Source organism: Camponotus floridanus, unplaced genomic scaffold (genome assembly GCF_003227725.1).
Source record: "Camponotus floridanus strain SB8 unplaced genomic scaffold, Cflo_v7.5 scaffold15, whole genome shotgun sequence".
Lineage (NCBI taxonomy): Eukaryota > Metazoa > Arthropoda > Insecta > Hymenoptera > Formicidae > Camponotus > Camponotus floridanus.
Window position 1 is genome coordinate 560,125 of NW_020229270.1, and position 20,330 is coordinate 580,454.

Sequence of the window (20,330 nt, forward strand, 5' to 3'; positions counted from 1 at the left end):
ACAAATTTAAGTTATCTTTATTTACTCAAACAAACTCAGTATAATTTTCATGAAGAAACATTAATCAAAAGCGTTGTACAAAAGTACAGAATTCTATAAAAACTCTTTTTAGTATTTTGTTTCTCTTTATTTTGTAAAAAACATCAAGTTGGATTAATGATTCAATGATTAGCCAAGAATTCAAGATTATGAAAATTAGTATAGTATATCTTGTTAGGATTTTAAAATTGCACAAGATTAAAAATGTACAGAAAGCGATTTTAATCTATTAAAAAATTTACTTACATTTTACATTTAAAAAATTCAAAAAATTTTTTTAACTTTTTAAAATATTTTTATATTCAAAGTGATATCATTATTAAAATTATATCAGTTTTGTTATATAATTGTACATAAAATAAAAATATAAATTTTAGTGTTTAAGTTGAAAATATAATTTAAGTGTTTAATTTGATTTTGTATTAACATTAGAAAAAAGTAACAAAAGTACGACTCATTATTATTTGAATAACGATAATAAATTATTTTTATAAAGTAACTTCCTCAACTCTGATGTGTGTATACATACACATGTATACATATATCTAATAATAATATATATTTATGCATTCTTATCAAAGAAACAAGTAAATATTATTTATTTGGCAAATTCGGCGTTAAATCGAGCATCAATTTAAATTGATTTATCGTTTCACCATTTAGCATTTCTCAACATCGGAGGCAATGGCAGCACCGGCTTGATCTCTATTGCACAAGTTACCACGAAGAGATATATTATAAAACTATTGCACACCAATCGTGCATGATCACACGTACGGTAACGACAACACGACGAACACGAACTCCGAATATACACTTCATATTTGAATGCGGAGTCGCAAACATTGTGCCTAAGTCGCGCTCATCAGAATCGATCAGCATATTAAAACGCATACGATACGAAAATTATCATAAAAGATTAAAAAAAGAAGGGGAGCGGAAATTCACGCACTAAACTAAATCTATTCGCTCATGATATTTAGTGATTGTTTCACTTTCATTAGATTTAAATGAAATAGAAAATGGATCATATCGTACAAATAAAAATGCCGAAATAAACACACTGAAAAATATTGAAACATTTATTTACGCTTGAAGCTAATATTTCTATAAAAACTTTATAAAAAAAGTTAAAAAAAACTTGAGAAGATATAAAAGATAAAAATAGATTGCGCATTATAATTTTATTTTCTCGATAGTATTGATATATCTTCGAATTTTTATTAATATTTCCACAAAGAAATTATATATTTTGTAGTAAAAAATATACATTTTGAAACTTTTATTTCAACAAATAATAATGTAAGCTTAAAACATCAAATGCAATTGACAGTGCAAATACATTATAAAAAATTTAAATAATCGATTATTTGTAATTATTGTAATTATGCATTGAAGAGTTGTTTCATTTTACACTTCACACACACTAAAGAGACTTCAGATCAGAACCGAAACATATGTATTATATATTTTTTGAACTATATTTGTTTTTGTAATCGTTTGAGTAAATTTGCTATAATATTTGCTCTGTGAATTGCATTTGGTTTTTTAATTCATATTATTATTTATTAAGTTTCTTCAGCAAAGCTTTAAATTTTGTCAAAATAAATTTTTATTTCAAAATAAATTTTTATTCCAAAATAAATTCATTATTTTTTTCTAAGGATGTTTATTTCGCTTTTATTTGAACGATCTAATGAATATGATGATGATGTAAATCCGAAAATAACTTCGGTATTAAGTTACTATATACTTAATAGCATTGAAACATTGCACATATGTACTTGAAACATTAAAGACTATATCGCGATATTAATAAGTTATCTTTCTTTCGCATAAAAGTTAAGGAAGAGAGTAACCAGATATCGCACTATAACGAACCAACTTGGCTAAATTCACATACATAAATTTAAACTAATCATATAGTTGAGCTATATAGTGTGGCTAATTTCTCGTAGCCATATTTTTAACTTAATGCTATAAGTTTTGAACGATATTTCTTATATTACATACTTCTACACACATACATGCGACGCACGCAAATACACGCACGCGAGCGTATACACACGCACACATGCACGCACGCATGTATACACACATACATACACATGTGTATATTGTATTGTAGAAGTCACTGTACGCTATGTGCTGTGATCGATTAATATGTATTAATATAGTATACATATCTCTCAAAATCTCGATAATGAACGCGAATTAATAAGTGAAATCGCGTAATTTGCTTGAAAAAAAATGACAAACTAGCGGAAGACTTTTGTAATATTTGCTGTTTTAACGTAAAAAAAAGAAAAACGTGCGTTGTCGTTCTTTAATAACATACGCGTATCAAAAGATACTTAGACCGGATGTTTAGGAGGAGGGGGAATGTACAACACGCAAAAGCGTTTCGAATTCGCAAGCGAAAATGATAAAATAATCGATAAAATATGCGCACGCACGCACATACGTACGCAACACGCGCACGCACCATTTGAATTCTTACCTCTTAAAAAATTCTTTAAATTAAATATTATATAATATTCTAAAACAAGTAACGCGCGCACACGTAACATTTGAAATGGAGAAAATTAACTGAGCATAGTCCGTATAATGAATAGAATTTTAAATTCGATTCTATAAAAAGACTATTTTATTCATATAAATCAAACGCGTTTGTATGAATGTTACGTTCTTTGCAAGTGCGCTGCACTTTATTACGTTTTTAAGACTCAACTGCACCAACGTTATGTTGACTTCAAGCGAGATTTAAATATATATCTGTCTTTAATTATTTAGAAGGAAAGATGAAGATGGACACATATTTAAGTCTCGCTTAAATCTAAAATAATATTGATGCAATCTAGCCTAAATGTTATAGATGCAATCGCTTATACGATTATACGTGATCGTCACAAATATAATTATTATTTACAATCTATTTAATTATATATAATTTGTGTATATATTTTTATAACGCGGGACGCACCTGAATCGATTACTCGATTCTTTAATCCCGCAAACTCTTTAAACTCGTTTCAAACTACGACGAAGAATCGAAGTATACGATGCATGGATCACTACTGTCACAACGAGAAAAAGGTGAGAGCAACGTAATAAAAAAAAATTTTTTTAAAGGATGATTGGATGGAAGGAAATGCAATGCACGGTTCGTCTCATCCCCGGAGAAATCGGAACAAACAACGAGAAAAGAACGACGCCGCTGTTGCAACGTGCTACAACGGCTCCTATCCATCTCTAGACTAGAAAGAAATACGCCGTTCTAACGAACAGTGCGTCGAAGATTTACAAGGGAAGCTTTCTTGGGGAAAAACGCGAAGAACGAAATTGCATCTTTTGCACTTTTGCCACACATACACATCGTATATACGACGTACATATTATCTAGGTCAGCAATGTACGACGCTGCTCAAAATTTGTTTCTAAAAATCGTCGACTACGTCTCGTCGACGACGCGAGAATAGAATCCATTCTGAAAGGATTCCTGTAAAGATTTTTGTGAAATAATGATCTTTCCATGAATCAAGTAAAATGTTTCAACGGTTCGATTTCTCGCCATGCTAACGAACTCGGGAATACGCATACTTAAACAAGGAATCAGAAATCGATTGGCAAGAGAAGACTCGGGCGAGAAAATCAAACCATGAAAACTTCGATGAAAGGATTGCACTCGGTCTGCGGTGGAGGTAACGCAGCCATTCGTTTTTCCAACTCCACCCGCGGTAAATACGCTTCGATACATGTGTCGAGGCCTGTTGGTGTGGATGTAGTTGTTGGTAGCGTTGTAGCCCCGGATGCTAATTGTAGACATTCAGCTGGGGCTAACTGAAAAAAACATGATACATAATGATAAAAATGATTCGTAAAAATTCATTATAAATACATAACATGAAAAATTGAACAAGTATCTCCTATGAAAAGTACAAACAAGAATGTACTTAATTTCTAACTCTTGCACAGTTATAATAAATATTTTAATTTATATACATACAGTACAAAATGATAAAATATTTGTAAATTTATATCTTTTTGTGTGATAATAAGGTATCTAAGGTCAAATCTAGGAAAAAAATTTCCTGATTTTCTAGGAATTTTTGTTCAAAATTCCAGCTAAAGAAAATATTTTAGACTTTTTTGTGTAAAAATTTTTTAAATAATATTTTGTTATGTACATTTTTTCATACTTTTTATAAGGAAAACAGAATTTCTTAAGTTTCAAGTGCTAGATTTACAACAGATAAAGAAATAACTTTTATAAACATTTTTCACTTGCATAACATTTCCACTTTTGATCATTAAAAATTATAATTTATATTATAGATTATAATTTATATTTATATATACTGCATATTTTAATATGTGATTTAAAGCATTGAATATATAAACAGAAAGACAGATATATTTTAAACACATAATTTAACTTGGCGGACCGACTGCTTATAATTAAAGCAAAATTAAAGAAAATTTTGAAAAAAACTCCAATCATTTCATAAGAATATTCTGATTTTTCCAAGCATAAAATAAATTTGTGAATATGTCAAGTTTATTTTTCCAAGGAGTAGACATCCTGGATAAATTATATAGTAAATTTTTTATTTCTCTTTCTTGTTAAACTAAAAGAAATGTAAAGGTTTTAATTACCAGAGCCGCTTGTTGAGGAATCTGTGCGATGCCGCCGACATTTGGAGTGTAATAATTAGTCGGACTAACTGGCGGTGAAGGATAAGGCCAATAAAAAATAGGCGGTGGATACGGTGCCGCGAATTGCGGTGGAGCGCGAGGCAGCATCGCAGTAGCTGGCGGAAATATCGCCACTGGCGGTGGTGGCAACATCGTGCCTCCTATAGAAGAAAGAAAACGTGTAAGATTCAATGTACACAATTGGGAGATGATCCAATTAACCAGCTCGATTAAATTCAACGCGCGAGTAAATGAAAAAAAAATAGACTCTCGTTTGATTTATAATTTCCTTGCGATTCTCGCGGATACTTGTTTCTAATCGCGACTCGCGGACGACTTCTTCGACTTCTTCTTCTTGTAAATCATGAATCAAAATATCGCGTCTCAATTTTATTGTTCAGAAAAAGAGCTTCTCTCTTAGTACCCATGATTGTCCGTTATGTATGTACAAACGTAAAGAAGAAAATGCCCACTATGTAACCACTCCACAATTACGACGAGTAGTGACATCGTGCAGATCCGCAGAGGTTTCTAGAAGCACACAAAGCGTTTTCATTATTCAGTACCAGTAATGCGCCAGTAATACAATCGACTATACACAACAGCGTTGTCCGCACTATAAAAGTTAATAGTGAATAATTTTTAGTGGAAAATGACCACTAAGATTTCCTAAGTTCGTACGCTGCACGATTTCACTTTTAATTAGACTGGTCTTGTACGGTTTGAGCAAATATTTCACGGAGCGCTATAATTGAATTAATTAGATTACAACATAGAGTACACGATTTAGCAAGACAGTATTTTAAATTTTTTAAATAGCTCATTGTGTATTAGAGAAAGTATTTTATAATGCACATTCAATATTATGAAATATAATCTCCCTTAAGCCTCCTGTTTATCCTGCCCAGAACGTACAAAAGCGCAGTCATATCCAAAGGAATAATGACTTGGACTTGGCCTACCTGGAAGCACAGAAGTTAGTATTTGTAGATCCCGCTACCATAACAGAAATCGACACTGCACCATTGTAACACGATGTATAAGTATATATATAATGTGTATCCGTATATATCTATGTATGTATGTATGTATACATGTATTATGTATGTGTATAATATATGTAATGCAGCACCAACTTGTGATTTCGCCCCACTGCCAAATAATCAGATACACGCAGATTCTCTCTCTCTCTCTCTTTCTCTCTTTTTTTCCTCCCTCATTTTTCTCTCTCTCTCTTTCTCTCCTTCCTTCTCTTATTTCTCTCTTTCTTTCTCTCTCTCTCTCTTTCTCATTTCTTTCCCTCTTTCACCAAGCAGAAAAGCCCCTTTGTACGCAACATTTTAACAATTGTTATAAGTATGGCTTATATAGTTTCTTCTCTTTTAGCCTGTAAAATATAGTAAAAAATTTTTTCTCCTATAGAATTTTTTTCAGTGGTCTCATTCATCAAGTATTTATATATATATTTATTTTACAGTTATAGTTTATATCAAACAAAAGGAATAAATATGAGAGAAATTATTTTAATGGAATTATTGTGAATATAATGTATCAAAAGTGAATAATCAATCGTAAATGTTACACAATTTAACGTGGTTTTGTATTGCATCAAGTAATTTGCAAGAAGAAAAACGTATAATATACGATGTGAAAAACAGATAAGATTTGGCAGACTACTATTAGTCTTTAAATAAATAGATCAACACAGCTGGAATGATCAGCGTAGCAAAAAGCAATGACTCATTAGGCATTGACCACATCCAATTTTAATAAATTGAGAATCTAACATCTCAAAAATAGCGATTGTAAACAAATGTGAGAGGAGAGAGAGAGACACTTATTGTTAGAGAATCTTTCATCTTCCGACTGGAAACAAAGAGAAAGAAGATTCACGTACAAAATATCAGAGAAACAGAGAGAGAGAGAGAAAGAGAAAGGAAGAAAAGAGTAAACCACGATAAAAAGGAAGATTTAACAAAAAAACAAAGAGAACCATCCAAAAAAAGGGAAGGGAAAAAGGAGGGAAGGAGTAGAGAGAAAAAAAGGAAAGAGAGTGAAAGAAGAGAGAGGAGGGAGGGAGAGAAAGAGTTATATAGAAATCTCCAATTTGTGTGTGATCTGTAAATACCAAGATACCTGTGAGCCCAATGGAAAAAAATGTATAGAACGTAGTAAGACATAGTGGTTGCAATCTTCGCTGATCTTTCTTGGAACAAGAGTTATGATCGCTCAATGATCTTAAAGTCTACATGATAAACTGTTCTTCCTAATTTTATTATTTAAATAAAAATTATGTTTTCCACACTCAAAATACGCAAAAAATACGCATTGTGGGAAACGAAATACGCAAAAAGTGCAACCATCGGACAAGGTAATATAATCTCAGGGTAAGAGTCCACCAGCCCGGCAAGCAAAAAGATATATATCTCCACAAGGCACATTTATTAAACATGATCGTTTTCGACCATCGATATAAAATCGATATACAGAGTGTATACAGGAAATAAAAAAAGAGAGATTATACTGAAATGTCACATGTGTGAGTGTGCGTATGCATAGATAATATGTATATACTACGTGCGTGTGTTGAATTTCCTATATCTTTAAAAAAAAGTAAATTGCAATAAATGATCATTTTCTATAACATTACCGCTAAAGAAAAATCTATTTAAAATTGACCAAACAATTGTGTTATTAAATGGACATCCGTCGATTTTGCAAAACACACTATATATATATATATATATATATATATATATATATATATATATATGTTTCAAGCCAATAATATAAATACATACATACATACATACATATATATATATATATATATGCATGTATATTTATATATGTATGTATGTATGCATGCATTTTTATGTGTATATTATAAATATATGTGTTTATATATATAATATGTATGTGTACATATTCGTTATGTTGCATGTTAATTATTTTGTTATGCTTAGAACATTTGCGCGCGCGCTCTAAACACTTATACTAAACACTCCGAGATGCACCCCTATGGAACGATGCGGAAATGACATTATTAGTGTATATCGAGATCCCTCATCGTTCTATTTGCATCCACTACGTATCCGATATTTGCATCTACACAAATAGCTTGACTTGGTTGCATACCAGTCCATTTCGCATCGTCTCGCTGTTGCTATGTCTATGATAAGAATTAGATAATGCTATGTAAAGTCGAATCGAGTGTGGTCCCGATATTTTTCAGGATTTCAGAAATGCACGATCCAATTATATAGTAATCCCGGGACGCTAACCAAAATGATTGACAATATTGCATCTTCATTATTATTATGAAAATTTTTCTTTCCTTTGTCCAATTATTGACAACTAATAGCGTATTATATCTTATTTGTTGTGGTTTCTTGTAAAGTTATAGGTAATATTGAATGATAGTCATTTCACTCTGAGCAGCCCGAGATTAAAGAACAATTATTTACTGTGTAATTATGCTCGACATTCATTTTCTTTAAAAAAAAATGAAATGATCCTCAATTATTTTCAAGTAATACATTTTCTCGAATGAATACGTTAATAGACAAAAATCTGGATTTAAAATAATATACATAATGGGGCAGATACTTTTCTACAGTTATTCTATGAAAATGAAACTAAGATTATATATATACATATATATATATAATGAAAATATATGTAATAATAATATATGTAATAATAATATATATTATTATTATTATACTTGGTTCCAATACTATATGATTTTATTGTGTCTCTTTCTTGTGGAAAGTAAAATAATTACATAACGCGTTGTAAAATGGAAAAACTTATGAGATGATTTGAGAGAAAGAAGAGCGAAGAGAACATTCTTGTACAGAATGATTCCTGAAATAAGTTATCAACTTATAACGTCGTATAAAAAAATATATATATGGAAAGACTGAAAAAAAGACCAAGAATGCGTTATACGAAAATTTCGTATTTCGCGAAATAATAGTTAAAATATAGGAGGAAAATATATTCCTCCACAAAACCACATGACGTACAGCCACAACCGCATATCTGTGAATATTAGATAGAGGAATAATAATAACGACCGCTTCTCTCATATCGATGTATCTACATAGCTATTATTCTAGTAATATTGATAAAAAAACGTGGCAAGAGTAAGAAGTGAAATTACTAAAATAATAGTTTGCGATCCGTGCAAAAAAAATCAAGATCGACTACGCATGTGAGGATCATTATCTTTTTCTCTTTTGAAGGGCGTTAATTACGATACCAATGATGAAAGTTCTCAGTTATTGACATGGCAGTGCGTATATCTATGTATATATAATATCAGCCATCTACAAGAATAAAATCGGTAAGGTGCATTTCCGATGAAGCCGTTGCTCAGTTATAGTACATCATTCTATCCATCTGTGTCTCAATGATCTTACCAACTACATCATCACAAAAGTATTAAAGGCCATAAGTCATAGCTATGAAAGAGTAAATACCGCCGACACCACAGTTAAATCACAAGCCGCGTGAGCGTACAGGACCGATGTTTAATTCCACTGTCTTCGTTCCCCATTATTATCTCGGATAGTTTCCAAACCAATCCGAATATTAATATACACATATACACACTCACACACGCCCGCACACGCACGCATACACACACATACTCAGTATATCCCGTTATACATGATTGAATTAATGGTGTAGATCATTTTCGTATACGTCAATATGTTCGTTAAATTAATAACGAATATACTAATACACATCACATGATATGTATTAAGTGCAATAAACGCTACATATACGTGCGTGTACATATTTTTGCCCAAATATATAAAATAGAGCAAATTAAGTTTTGTGTGTAAATAGAAATTAATTTAATCATATAACTTCTTAGAAATTAATTCATATATAGTAATTGTTCAAGATGAAACTTATATGTCACAACTATATGTCACAACTATAGAGAAAAAAAAGAAAGACAAATTCGAAATTAATTAACAGTGAACTGTCTCATATTCGCGTATAATTTATAGTGAAATTTTATTTACACACATATACACACACAGACTGTAACATACATGCGCGCGTGATAAATTCAACGTGTATAAAAGAATCTGCTATATATATATATATATATATATATATATATATATATATATATACTATTTTAGAGTTTCCAAATATGTAATATCGTATGGAATGTTTACTAATACACTTACATACTATAGTAAAAATATTTCTAGCAAAATATATATAAATTATTACACACGCGCATACACCAGAGTATATTTAGTAATCCAAAAAAATCAATGTTGTCAAAGAAAAAATGTATATGTATGTGTATATATGTATATACATATACACATGCAATATAAATTGTATCTCTGACCGATTTACAGGTTTTCTTTGGATTACTAAATATATTTTTTATTCTGTAGTTTGCACTGCAGATACTATTAAGAGATATCAGACATTAAAGTCATAAGTATTTGTAATTATTATTAAATAACAATATCATAATTATAACATAAAATAATTAGCATAAAATGTTATATTTCATATCAACAAAAATTTTTAACAATTAGTCAAAAAGTCACAGACTTTAATATCTGATATGTCAATAAGAGAATATGTTTAGTCTTAAGTAAAAAGTATCTTTGACAATAATTTTAGTGCTCCAAAGAAACCTATTAATTTTTGATAAAATTCAGAAACTGGCGTAATTGACGTATGTATGATAATTTTGAAACACTCTATAATATGTATATGCAAAAAATACATATACATAAAATTTAGAGAATTAGGCAATATGTTTTATATATGTTTATGTTACTTTAAATAAGGCACTTTGCATTCACGTAAATTTTTAAACGTGAATTTTCTATGACATGATCTCTCTTAGGCACTCTGTGAACACGAATTCTCCGTGAATTACAAAAAAAAGAATATATGCGCAGTAGAATTATATCATATAGAATATATGCTAAGTAGAATTATATCATATATATCAATATAATTAATATGCTTACTAAAATTAAGTTTGCTGCCTAAATGCATTAGGATAAGAAAAATAAATCAGATTTCGCGGAATCATTTTAAGTTCATTGTATAAATAAACGTCCAAATATTTATAAAAAAAAAACATTTCAAAAAATGTGATTAGTATTTTCTATTATTTGAACAAACGTTGTAAATGACGTCCTATTAAACTTCGGAATATGAAACGGAATGTCACGAAGATATCGCGAATAATATTTATTCGCTAAGAATATATATATATAAATCCGTTAAAAAATAAGTCGTAACAATTGGCGACATCTTTAACAATAGTAGCAACAGCGAATGTATATATTTCGCACAAATTAGAAATTCTCATCCAGCAGAGAATCCTCAGTGGAGAGACGAGATGATTATTATACTTCTTCTTTTATGAAATCCTAGAAGAATATATAAAAACAAGCTAGAGACCGAATATAGAGATGCAATAATGCATCAGATCTGGGGATAAAATTGAGCTGGGTAAGGCAAGCCGGGCGTTGTGGTCGGAGCCGGCGCGTGAAACGCTGCGGCCGGTGCGTGCCAGGTTGGGCGTTTTGCGGCGACGCTATTCGCCGCGTTAGCAGGAAAAGTTGCATCCCACGTTCGTTTCAAGCTTATTATTGAGGCCGGATTTAACGCCGGCGTAGCGGCCATAGCAATTGGTGCCAATAACCCATGCGACGTCGGCGCTCGCAAAATAGGAATACGGGGATGATGGGGATGAACGTTGAAAAGCAAAAATGGCGTTGCCGCCGCCGCTGCTGCCGCTGAGGTTGCCGATGGTCCATGAAGCGCCACATGAGCGGCCGCGACCGCGGCAGCCGTCGGAGATGCCATCGCATAGGCAGGAATATGAGCGACCGGGTTCGGGCTTTGTAAAGCCAGGGACTTGCTCGTGGCGGCAGCGGCAGCGACGGCTGTCGAAGGCGAAGCGGGGGTAGTCGAGGTAGGACACGAATTCGACGCCAAAGCCATCAACCATAAATCCTGATTCCTAATAGCCTGCGCTTGGACGGCTTGCGCCTGGGCGGCCTGCGCTTGCGCGTGATGCGCGGCTTGGGCCAGAGCGTGAATGGGGTCCCATAAGGGTGATGGCGGTGGCTGCGCTGTCGGTACCGGTACCGGCATCGCTGTCGGCGCAGACGGATGTGTGAAGGTCGCGGAAGTTTGTGTGGTCAACGTACCGGGTGATAGTAGCGCCTTGGTCGATGGCGGTGTTACCGCACCTGTCAATACCAAATTCATATCGTCGCCGCTGCACTGGAACACTTCGATGTACCGTTGCTTTTTGCCGTAGGTCATATACCGATGGTGCCGCTGCGATGCGCACGCGTATGCTGATGCCTCGCTATCCATCTGAATGAATGCCTCACCAGACGGTTGACCCTGATAAAACAATTTCAAAGATATATAGAATAATTCTCTCAGTACAAAAGTATCTGTGACCGAAACGTAAACATTATATAATGTATACCTGTGCATTGTAAACCATATGAACACCTTGGTAGACGATATTTTTGGAATGTTCGCCCATAAATTCCAAAATATGCTCTACGAGCGCTTCATAAGGCAAACCACGAAGTCTAACACAATCCTTACGTGTACCAGAAGTAATGATATGTTGAGGGAGCAAGGGTGGAAGTTGTGTGATAGGTGGTGGTGGTAGTATTACTTGTTTTGGATCAGTTGCTCTGTTTAGGACCTGTATATAATAAAATTAAAATATGAGATTTTATATTTTTAATTGTTAAAACATTCATGTGCTTATTGCACCTACTTGTTGCACTTCTGCAGTTGTACTTCGAAAAAGTTCTATATATCGACTACCAATAAGGTCTCTATGTTTACTCAGAGCCTTTACAGCATCTTCTTCCTTTGCAAATAGTACAAAAGCATCACCTGTTGCTCTACCATCAGGTTTTTTTACAAACAACACTCCTTCTTCGCCATCTAACACTTGACATGGTTTTTGTCCGGATTGAAAAAATTCCAGCTATATAAAAATTACTGACATTGTACATATAATAAATAAAATGAGTAAAATATATATTTAAAAAATATATATCCTTTTATATTATTTTATATTGAATTTGAAATTATTAAATAATTATATACCACTTGTTTAGCAATGCAATCATATGGCAAGCCCCTCATTCTAACGATAACTTGAGCCCCACGTGATAGAAAAGCATGCGCCTCCCCACTCGTACCGCCAGCAATGCCAACAAAATCTTCTCCAGAGGCCTTGTAAACCTCTATGTAACGTGGACCCATATGATGTTTATGTCGTTTCAGCGCCATGTCTCTGTGTTCTTTATTAATAAATCGTACCAATGCCTCGCCGTTACGTCTTCCCATAGGACTTAAACAAAGAGCTACACCACCTCTAAAAAAGTTATTACACTATTGTTAGAATATCATTGCACAGTGATATCACAGCTTCTTTATTACAAATAGTTGTTAGAGAATTCATAAAGTAAATAAGTATGACAAGTATTAGAGACATTCTCTCTGACATTTAATTCTCAAAATTATTGTTAGAGTACATATAGTGTACATAAAATCCATAACTCCGAATAGTGCTAATGCTATCTCACTATATATATATAACTATAAGAAAATTTCCTCAAATTGCACTTGTTATATCATATAGAAAAAATTAGAATAATATTTGTGCGTTTAAGTGCATTATAGAAATACAACTATCTCAATTACCTGCTTCACATACATCCATGTGGCTTGTGCATAAATACCAATAGATATATTATATAGAGGAAAATTAATTTGATTCAACCAAATACATTTCATTAGTTGTATTTGATTTTGTTTCATGAATTTTAAGAGTATTTATTTACATGTACTTACTTGGCAACATTTAATCCACGAAAAAACTTTGCAATATCTTGATCCGAAGATTGCCAAGGAAGACCACGTGCTCTTACTACACAGTCATTGTCTACCTCTTCATCCTTAGAACTAAATATAAAAATTTTATTATTAGATCAAATAATCAAAATTATAAAAATTAACATCAAGATATAGAATTTTCCATAAACTTACCATATACCAGGTTCTAAGACAATGTTAATTACTTCTGGATTTTTAAAAACGTGACCTGAAAAATATGTACATACATATATTTAATTATTTTATAATTATAAACCTATTAAATAAATAAAAAAATACTAATTCATGTTTATATATTTCAAACAAATTTAGGACACATATGTTTGCAAAGTTAAATATGTCTTTTACTGTAACTGCAATATATACTTTTGCAATTTAACTTGTATTTTTTACCATATAAAACGAGTGAATTTGTGTACCTTGAAGAGTGAAAAAGAAAAAAGTCATGATAAAAAAAAGCATAGAAAGGGAAAGTTGTGGAAAGATCTCATGATTTAACCTTAGAAATCGATAAACGTTAGAAATATATATCTTTTAACAATTTATTAGCGGGTTCAAATTCGAGCTTACATGCGTGAAATGACAAATTTTCGAGTAATTCTTTTTCCCTCCATGCACTTTTACTCGAATCGTCAATTATAAAAGCAAACTGAAATACGTTTAACAGAAATATACAATATGTACGAGCATACGAACACACATGTACCACGCATTGCATATCACCATAGAACATATATATACTTATATACGAACTATCCCATTAATAAAAGTTGTACTCTTTTAATCTGTACTGTTTACACTGCACTTTTTGCACTTCTCTTTTTTTTCTCAAGCTCCACCCAACGATTGAATAAATGATTACCTTATATAAAATGCGAAAAATGTGAGGAAACGTAACAAGAATACAGATCTAACATATCACCACATAAAACTCTGATGATTCATGTGGGAATTCTTGTACGCATTTCAAATGTTGAATTTATTTAAATTATTTAACGAAAGGTACAGGTTGTTTAGCAAATACTCTGGCAAAGAATGGAAATCTGCGTAAAAACAAAATCAGAATGTATTACAAACGTAAGTCGATTCGAAGTTTGCGATAACGCTTTCGGAACTCGCGCTTATTGCGTTTCCTCTGTAATTCTATATCCGTCAGTTTGTGTCTCTGCTTTCTCATACCTGCACGAAATGATTATTCGAATCGCAGATTCAGCGAAATGTGTGCTGTCGACAAGTAGAATTCATTTCGAGGAATGCACATGAATAATCAATCATTATTTCTCCAATAGTCCGTTTGTAAATAACTTTGTACTTTACTTTTCCTTTAATGCAACAAATAGAGGATTTATATCAAAAATTATAACAAGAAAAAAAATCATAAGAAAAAAATTTGCAAACAAAGTTTTGCAAATAGAATAAACATTGTTTGGATTGTTTTTGAAGAGATATGTTATATTATGTAATATTTATCTACAAAAATATGTATTCAAAATTACTAAACAAATATTTTTGAATATTTTTTAACAATGCTAAAATTATAAATATTATATTTTACAAATATATCCTCTGACTTGTCACATAATAAATTTTAAAGACAATTATAATAAAAAAAATGTTTTTTTGCAGATAATGCATAGGTTTTTATTTTAAGAGGAAGGAGAAGAGAAAGAGTGAGAGATTTAAATATACTAATGTATATTATTAATGTAACGTTAGTTGTTTAAATTATTATTAAATGTATATCTCATTAATATAGCAGAATAAAAAAATACGCGGTGTCAAAAGCGCAATCAGTTTCTTCTTCGCATACATATCACGATAGCACGTGGTATTAGTGTATATTAGTCAATGACGTAATTTTCAGTAGGTTGAGTGTCACTGTGATAAGAAAGCTATACGCCAACAGTAAACTTAAAACACAGTTTGACCTACGCTCTTACTTAGATGTAGCTAGAAGAGAGATTATATTAGAATGCAATATAATAGGTACAACAATTGAAAACCATTATTTAGAAATAGTTGAATTGTTAAATCTCGAAATCTCATCAAAAATTTAGAAAAACTTCTTGGTATACCAAACAAGCAATATTTCTTTCTTAAAAAAAGCAAATTTCTTAAAGAAAATATATTCCGACGATATTTTCCACATAATCAAAAAAATTACACAAAGCTCTTTTAAGAATAATTCAAGAGTTTAATTATCGACGCTATTGCAATCTTCAAGGGCATCATCATCGTGCGTAAACATACTGCATATTATTTGGAGAAATGCATACACAATGTTATATCGTGTATATGTATGTATGCACGTAACTCTTATCTTATATAAACGCAAAGTAAAAAATAAAAAAAAAGAGAGATAATGTGCTCTCAAGAAAGCAGATGTTGCAAAATCAAAATATAAGATTTTTTTCTCTTCATAAATTGGTATATTTTGATAAATTGATCTTCTCTTTCTCTTTCTCTCATCTTTCAAGATTAGATAAATTAAATTAATTAAATTCTGTTTGTTTTTTTTCTTCTTAAGAAAATTGAAGAAATATAGATATATTTTTTGTGCATCCCCATGATATTGATAGAGCACGTACAATTGCGGTATTCGACAAACTGATACTTATTAGCTTACCATCTTTAATCATTCTCTGTATCACGCTCAACATGTCCTCTATTTCTTTGACATGAAAATCATTGTCAGTATCAGGCGGCAGTCCGAAATCTGATTTTCAATTGTCAAGGAGAAATATGTTCGAGTACGATAAAATCGATTTTGATATCGTAATGTTGGCGCGTATATAATTCGCTTACGTTTTCAAGAAGTCTCTTGGATCAGGATTATTCGAGTTCTTATATGACCTTTGCGCTATATGCTGACTCAAATTTATCAGAAACGGGAATCGTACAAAACGTTTGCAGAATTTTACATTTTCTTTTTCTACCGTCAAACCTCTTCATTAATGTTAATAATATTCGAAATATAAATGCGAAGTAAATGTAATATAAATAAAAGGAAAGTATAGATAATTTCGTAGTTTCTTGACAAATACAAATGTAAAAACTTATAACTTTGCATTTTCTTTAAAAGATGATATAAAAAATATAAAAATGCTATCTGAAAAAATAATTATTTTCAAACAAAATGAAATATATAAAAGTATGTAATCACAACTTTGTATCTTTGTATCTTTCACATATGTTTCTTTTTCATATGAACTCTGATTATATATGACATTAATGCTACTTTGCATGTGATTCTAGCATGTGACCTAAATCATATAAATTTTACATAATGAGATAGAAGAATATATTAATAATACTATATACAGTATATACAGAAACAATTTTATCAATATATATTAATATATGTGTATGTTAATATATAAAAGGAAGTAAAATTTGGAACTTTAATTAGATCAAACGAACGAAAGAAATAATAAATTTTGCTATATAATTTGATAAACAAAATATGTCATCAACATGATCGAGCAAAAATAAGAAGAAAAATAAGAACGTTACTTAATATCCTCTAATAACTAAATAAGTGTAAATGTGAGCATTAGATAACACGAGTGTCATGTAAATATGAATCACAGATTAGAAACGAGCATCTAATCGAAAATTGGAATCGTGAAGGAAATCGAAGAAATTGTGTGCATTTTACACGTACACTCACAAACATGACGTGTATTCATCACTTAATATCTATAGGGCTGACCTTTAAACTATGTCTCGATAAGACCGTCATATCGTTTAAACCAAAGTTTTCTCAAGTCATTTGGTCGGTATTGATTGTAAGTATATTTTCTTTTCTCTTTTCGCAATTTTTTTCTTAACTACAAAGAAATGATCCAAAAATATGTCTTGTTAAATGTGTAAAGAAAGAAAAATTGCGTGGAAACAAAATTCATATTTCAATATTTTTTAATTGAAAATTAAGAACTCTTTGAAATGACATGTTTGAAATTCTAACTGAGATAAAAGTAACGGAAGATTATGTTGAACATTTTGTTAAAAAATAATGTTAATCATTAAATATAGAACTATTGATATGATGACATAAAAATATACTTATATTAACTTGACAATACTAAAAGTTTCTAATTTTTAATAAAACATTTAAAAAATGTATAATAACATGTAGAAATTTCTAAATAAAACTGATAAAATATAAAAGAGGAAAATAAACTATTGTAAACAGAATTGATAAGATAGAAAATGATATGATAGTAAAAATATGCTCCAAATTCTTTCTTCAGACTTCTGCTTCGAAATAAATTTTCTAATTATTTAAAGACGTAAATATATTAACTATATATTAAATATAAACGTGTATGCACGTGTCCGTGACAAGCTTGTAAAAAATCCAAGTTGTATGTGGATTGACTAATCTCGACGCATTGAACAGGTGAGCGATGAGCCAATCGGTATGCACATGTGTATATATTCGTACACTATTATTTAGAACCGGCACAAGTGGTCTTATTTTATTACTACCAGATGGATACAACACGGTGCAGATATAAAAAGAAAATCAATGTCGCTTAGCTAACATAAATCCGAATTAAGAAAAGAATTGAGAAAAGAAATTATTTTGATATGTCCTTTGATACGTGTATATCGAGAGAATATAAAATCTTGAAATAAATTTCATCCATAAAATACCTTACGAATAAAATGTAAGAAAGTGATAAGAACGACAGGAGCGATAGGATAGTGATATTCTTATCAAATCAGAGGTGTGACTTTGATAAAAAAAAAATAAAAAATTCAGGTTGACTTAATTAACGTAATTAACATAAAATTAAAAAAATTAGAAAATTAAAAATCTATCAAACTCGAAGAGCACTGATAGATAAGAGAAATTAGATAAGAGATTATTTTTCGAAAAACTTTTCGAATGCAATTAATGATTCGATATTTGAATACAATCTTCTAATCATCAAATTCCAGAGACAAAATTAGAACATACCTATCTACGATTTTAATTCCAAACATCATTGAAATGCATGCGTTGATGAGACCAAAATAATTTCTGCCACTCTATGGAGGAAGATGTTTCGACCTTCTGCTACAAAGATTGATTTTCTTAATCCAAAATATGATCCATGTGATAAATTTTCTCGCTTCGTATAAAAATGGAGTGAAGACAGTCGAAGATTCGTCACAATCTTATTTGCTTCATGAATGGAGCGATGTGACTCGCGTTCGTACTTTATACGACCGCAAAGATTACTGATTCCAGTTAGGACGACGATATCGTCGAAGACCGAGTGTCTCAATCGGACTTTCGTCGCGCCGTCTGGTGGCTATGGGATGCGAAAGTCTTGGATGTAGAAATTAACAAACGATGCAACAAATGTATTTTTTTTTGCATCAGTCATGCCACAATATGCATTACGCAAAGTTAGACCGCAAGATTGTAAAATGCCACCACGTCATGAACACTTAACCGTTATCAATACAACAATATCGACAAAAATGACGTGGACTGATATTAACATACAATACTATGGAAAATTTTGTAACATAATGCATTGCGAATCGATACAGACCGATCCCTATATCAAATAAAATTTCATACACATTAACTATTTTATAATAATGACTTTCTCATAACAAAAATGTTAAGAGACTAATTAAGTCACAGATAATTAAAAATGAAGAAAATATTTTTAAAAATAATAATATTCCTGAGAATGTAGCGATAAGTTAAAGAAATTATTAAAATTGCCAATAAAAATGACCTCGTAATTTTTACATCTAATATTCTAAAATAGAATATCAAAGATGAAAAAATTATTATAAATTATGATGAGAAAATTAATACACACATATATTAACTATTTTTAACCAGTTGCATGAAATAGCATTAATGTCAAAAATAATATCATCTATTTTACAGATCAAACACGAAAGAAATTAGAAATATTTGCTAAGTATATAGAAAAGAAGATACAAAATAAGAAAAATACGCAATGAAGTCAGCTTTTACAATTGAGAACAATTTCTGCATAAATTTAAAAGGATACATTGCAGCATTTCTTGTATTCCGAGGGTCGATAATTCTCCATAAGACGAATAACACTCTACGAAATCCTTCCGGAGGTCGTGGAAATAGTTATAATGTTCCGGTAGCTCGATATCTTTGTTACAGGCTTCCGGATGTAAACATTGTCTCATCGGCGCCTGGCCATCTACGATGAATCGCGGTTTAGCACCGAATGTGACACCAGACATAGAGATCCACCAAGCTTCAAACTTGAAATAAAAAACATCAATATGAAATTACATTATATTTGTCATATTATATTAACGCCTTAAATACTATCAAAAAAACAGTAATCACTAGTATTATTGCCATGATAAATAAGCGCATTTTAAAAAAGTAACATATTGCACATTATCACAATTAAATATTGTGAAAATTTAATAAATTTAATAAATTTATTGTTTCTTCTAAATATCTCCAAAACTTAAATATAATTTTCGACTCTTTTCGTTTAATTTTTATGCTTGCATTGGCTCTTTAAAATCGAAAAATTGAGAGATTATTAGAAAAATTATTAACAAATATAAGACAGAAAAAATATTAAAAAATGATATGACTTAAATTTCTTATACATATTAATGAAATTTTCACAAGCATTTATGTAAAATTT

The 20,330-nt window shown here is 31.0% G+C and overlaps 1 protein-coding gene across 2 annotated transcripts in view; it reads right to left on the minus strand.

Moving 5' to 3' along the window:
• Window positions 1–1,678: 1,678 nt before the first annotated feature.
• LOC105250469 (RNA-binding protein fusilli) overlaps window positions 1,679–20,330 on the minus strand; it is a 32,474-nt gene continuing 13,822 nt past the window's right edge. The window contains exons 3-12 of one of the 2 annotated variants that reach the window (XM_020027304.2): window positions 19,701–19,929; window positions 16,301–16,390; window positions 13,828–13,882; window positions 13,633–13,743; window positions 12,883–13,153; window positions 12,545–12,760; window positions 12,242–12,469; window positions 11,952–12,153; window positions 4,696–4,895; window positions 1,679–3,879 (exon numbers count right to left, since the gene is read on the minus strand). In XM_020027304.2, the coding sequence (XP_019882863.1) occupies window positions 3,691–3,879; window positions 4,696–4,895; window positions 11,952–12,153; window positions 12,242–12,469; window positions 12,545–12,760; window positions 12,883–13,153; window positions 13,633–13,743; window positions 13,828–13,882; window positions 16,301–16,390; window positions 19,701–19,929 (1,791 nt within the window). In that variant the 3' untranslated portion in view covers window positions 1,679–3,690. Of the gene's footprint in view, window positions 3,880–4,695; window positions 4,896–10,877; window positions 12,154–12,241; window positions 12,470–12,544; window positions 12,761–12,882; window positions 13,154–13,632; window positions 13,744–13,827; window positions 13,883–16,300; window positions 16,391–19,700; window positions 19,930–20,330 lie in introns of those variants that run through there. The other variant, XM_011256579.3, reaches the window with a different exon arrangement.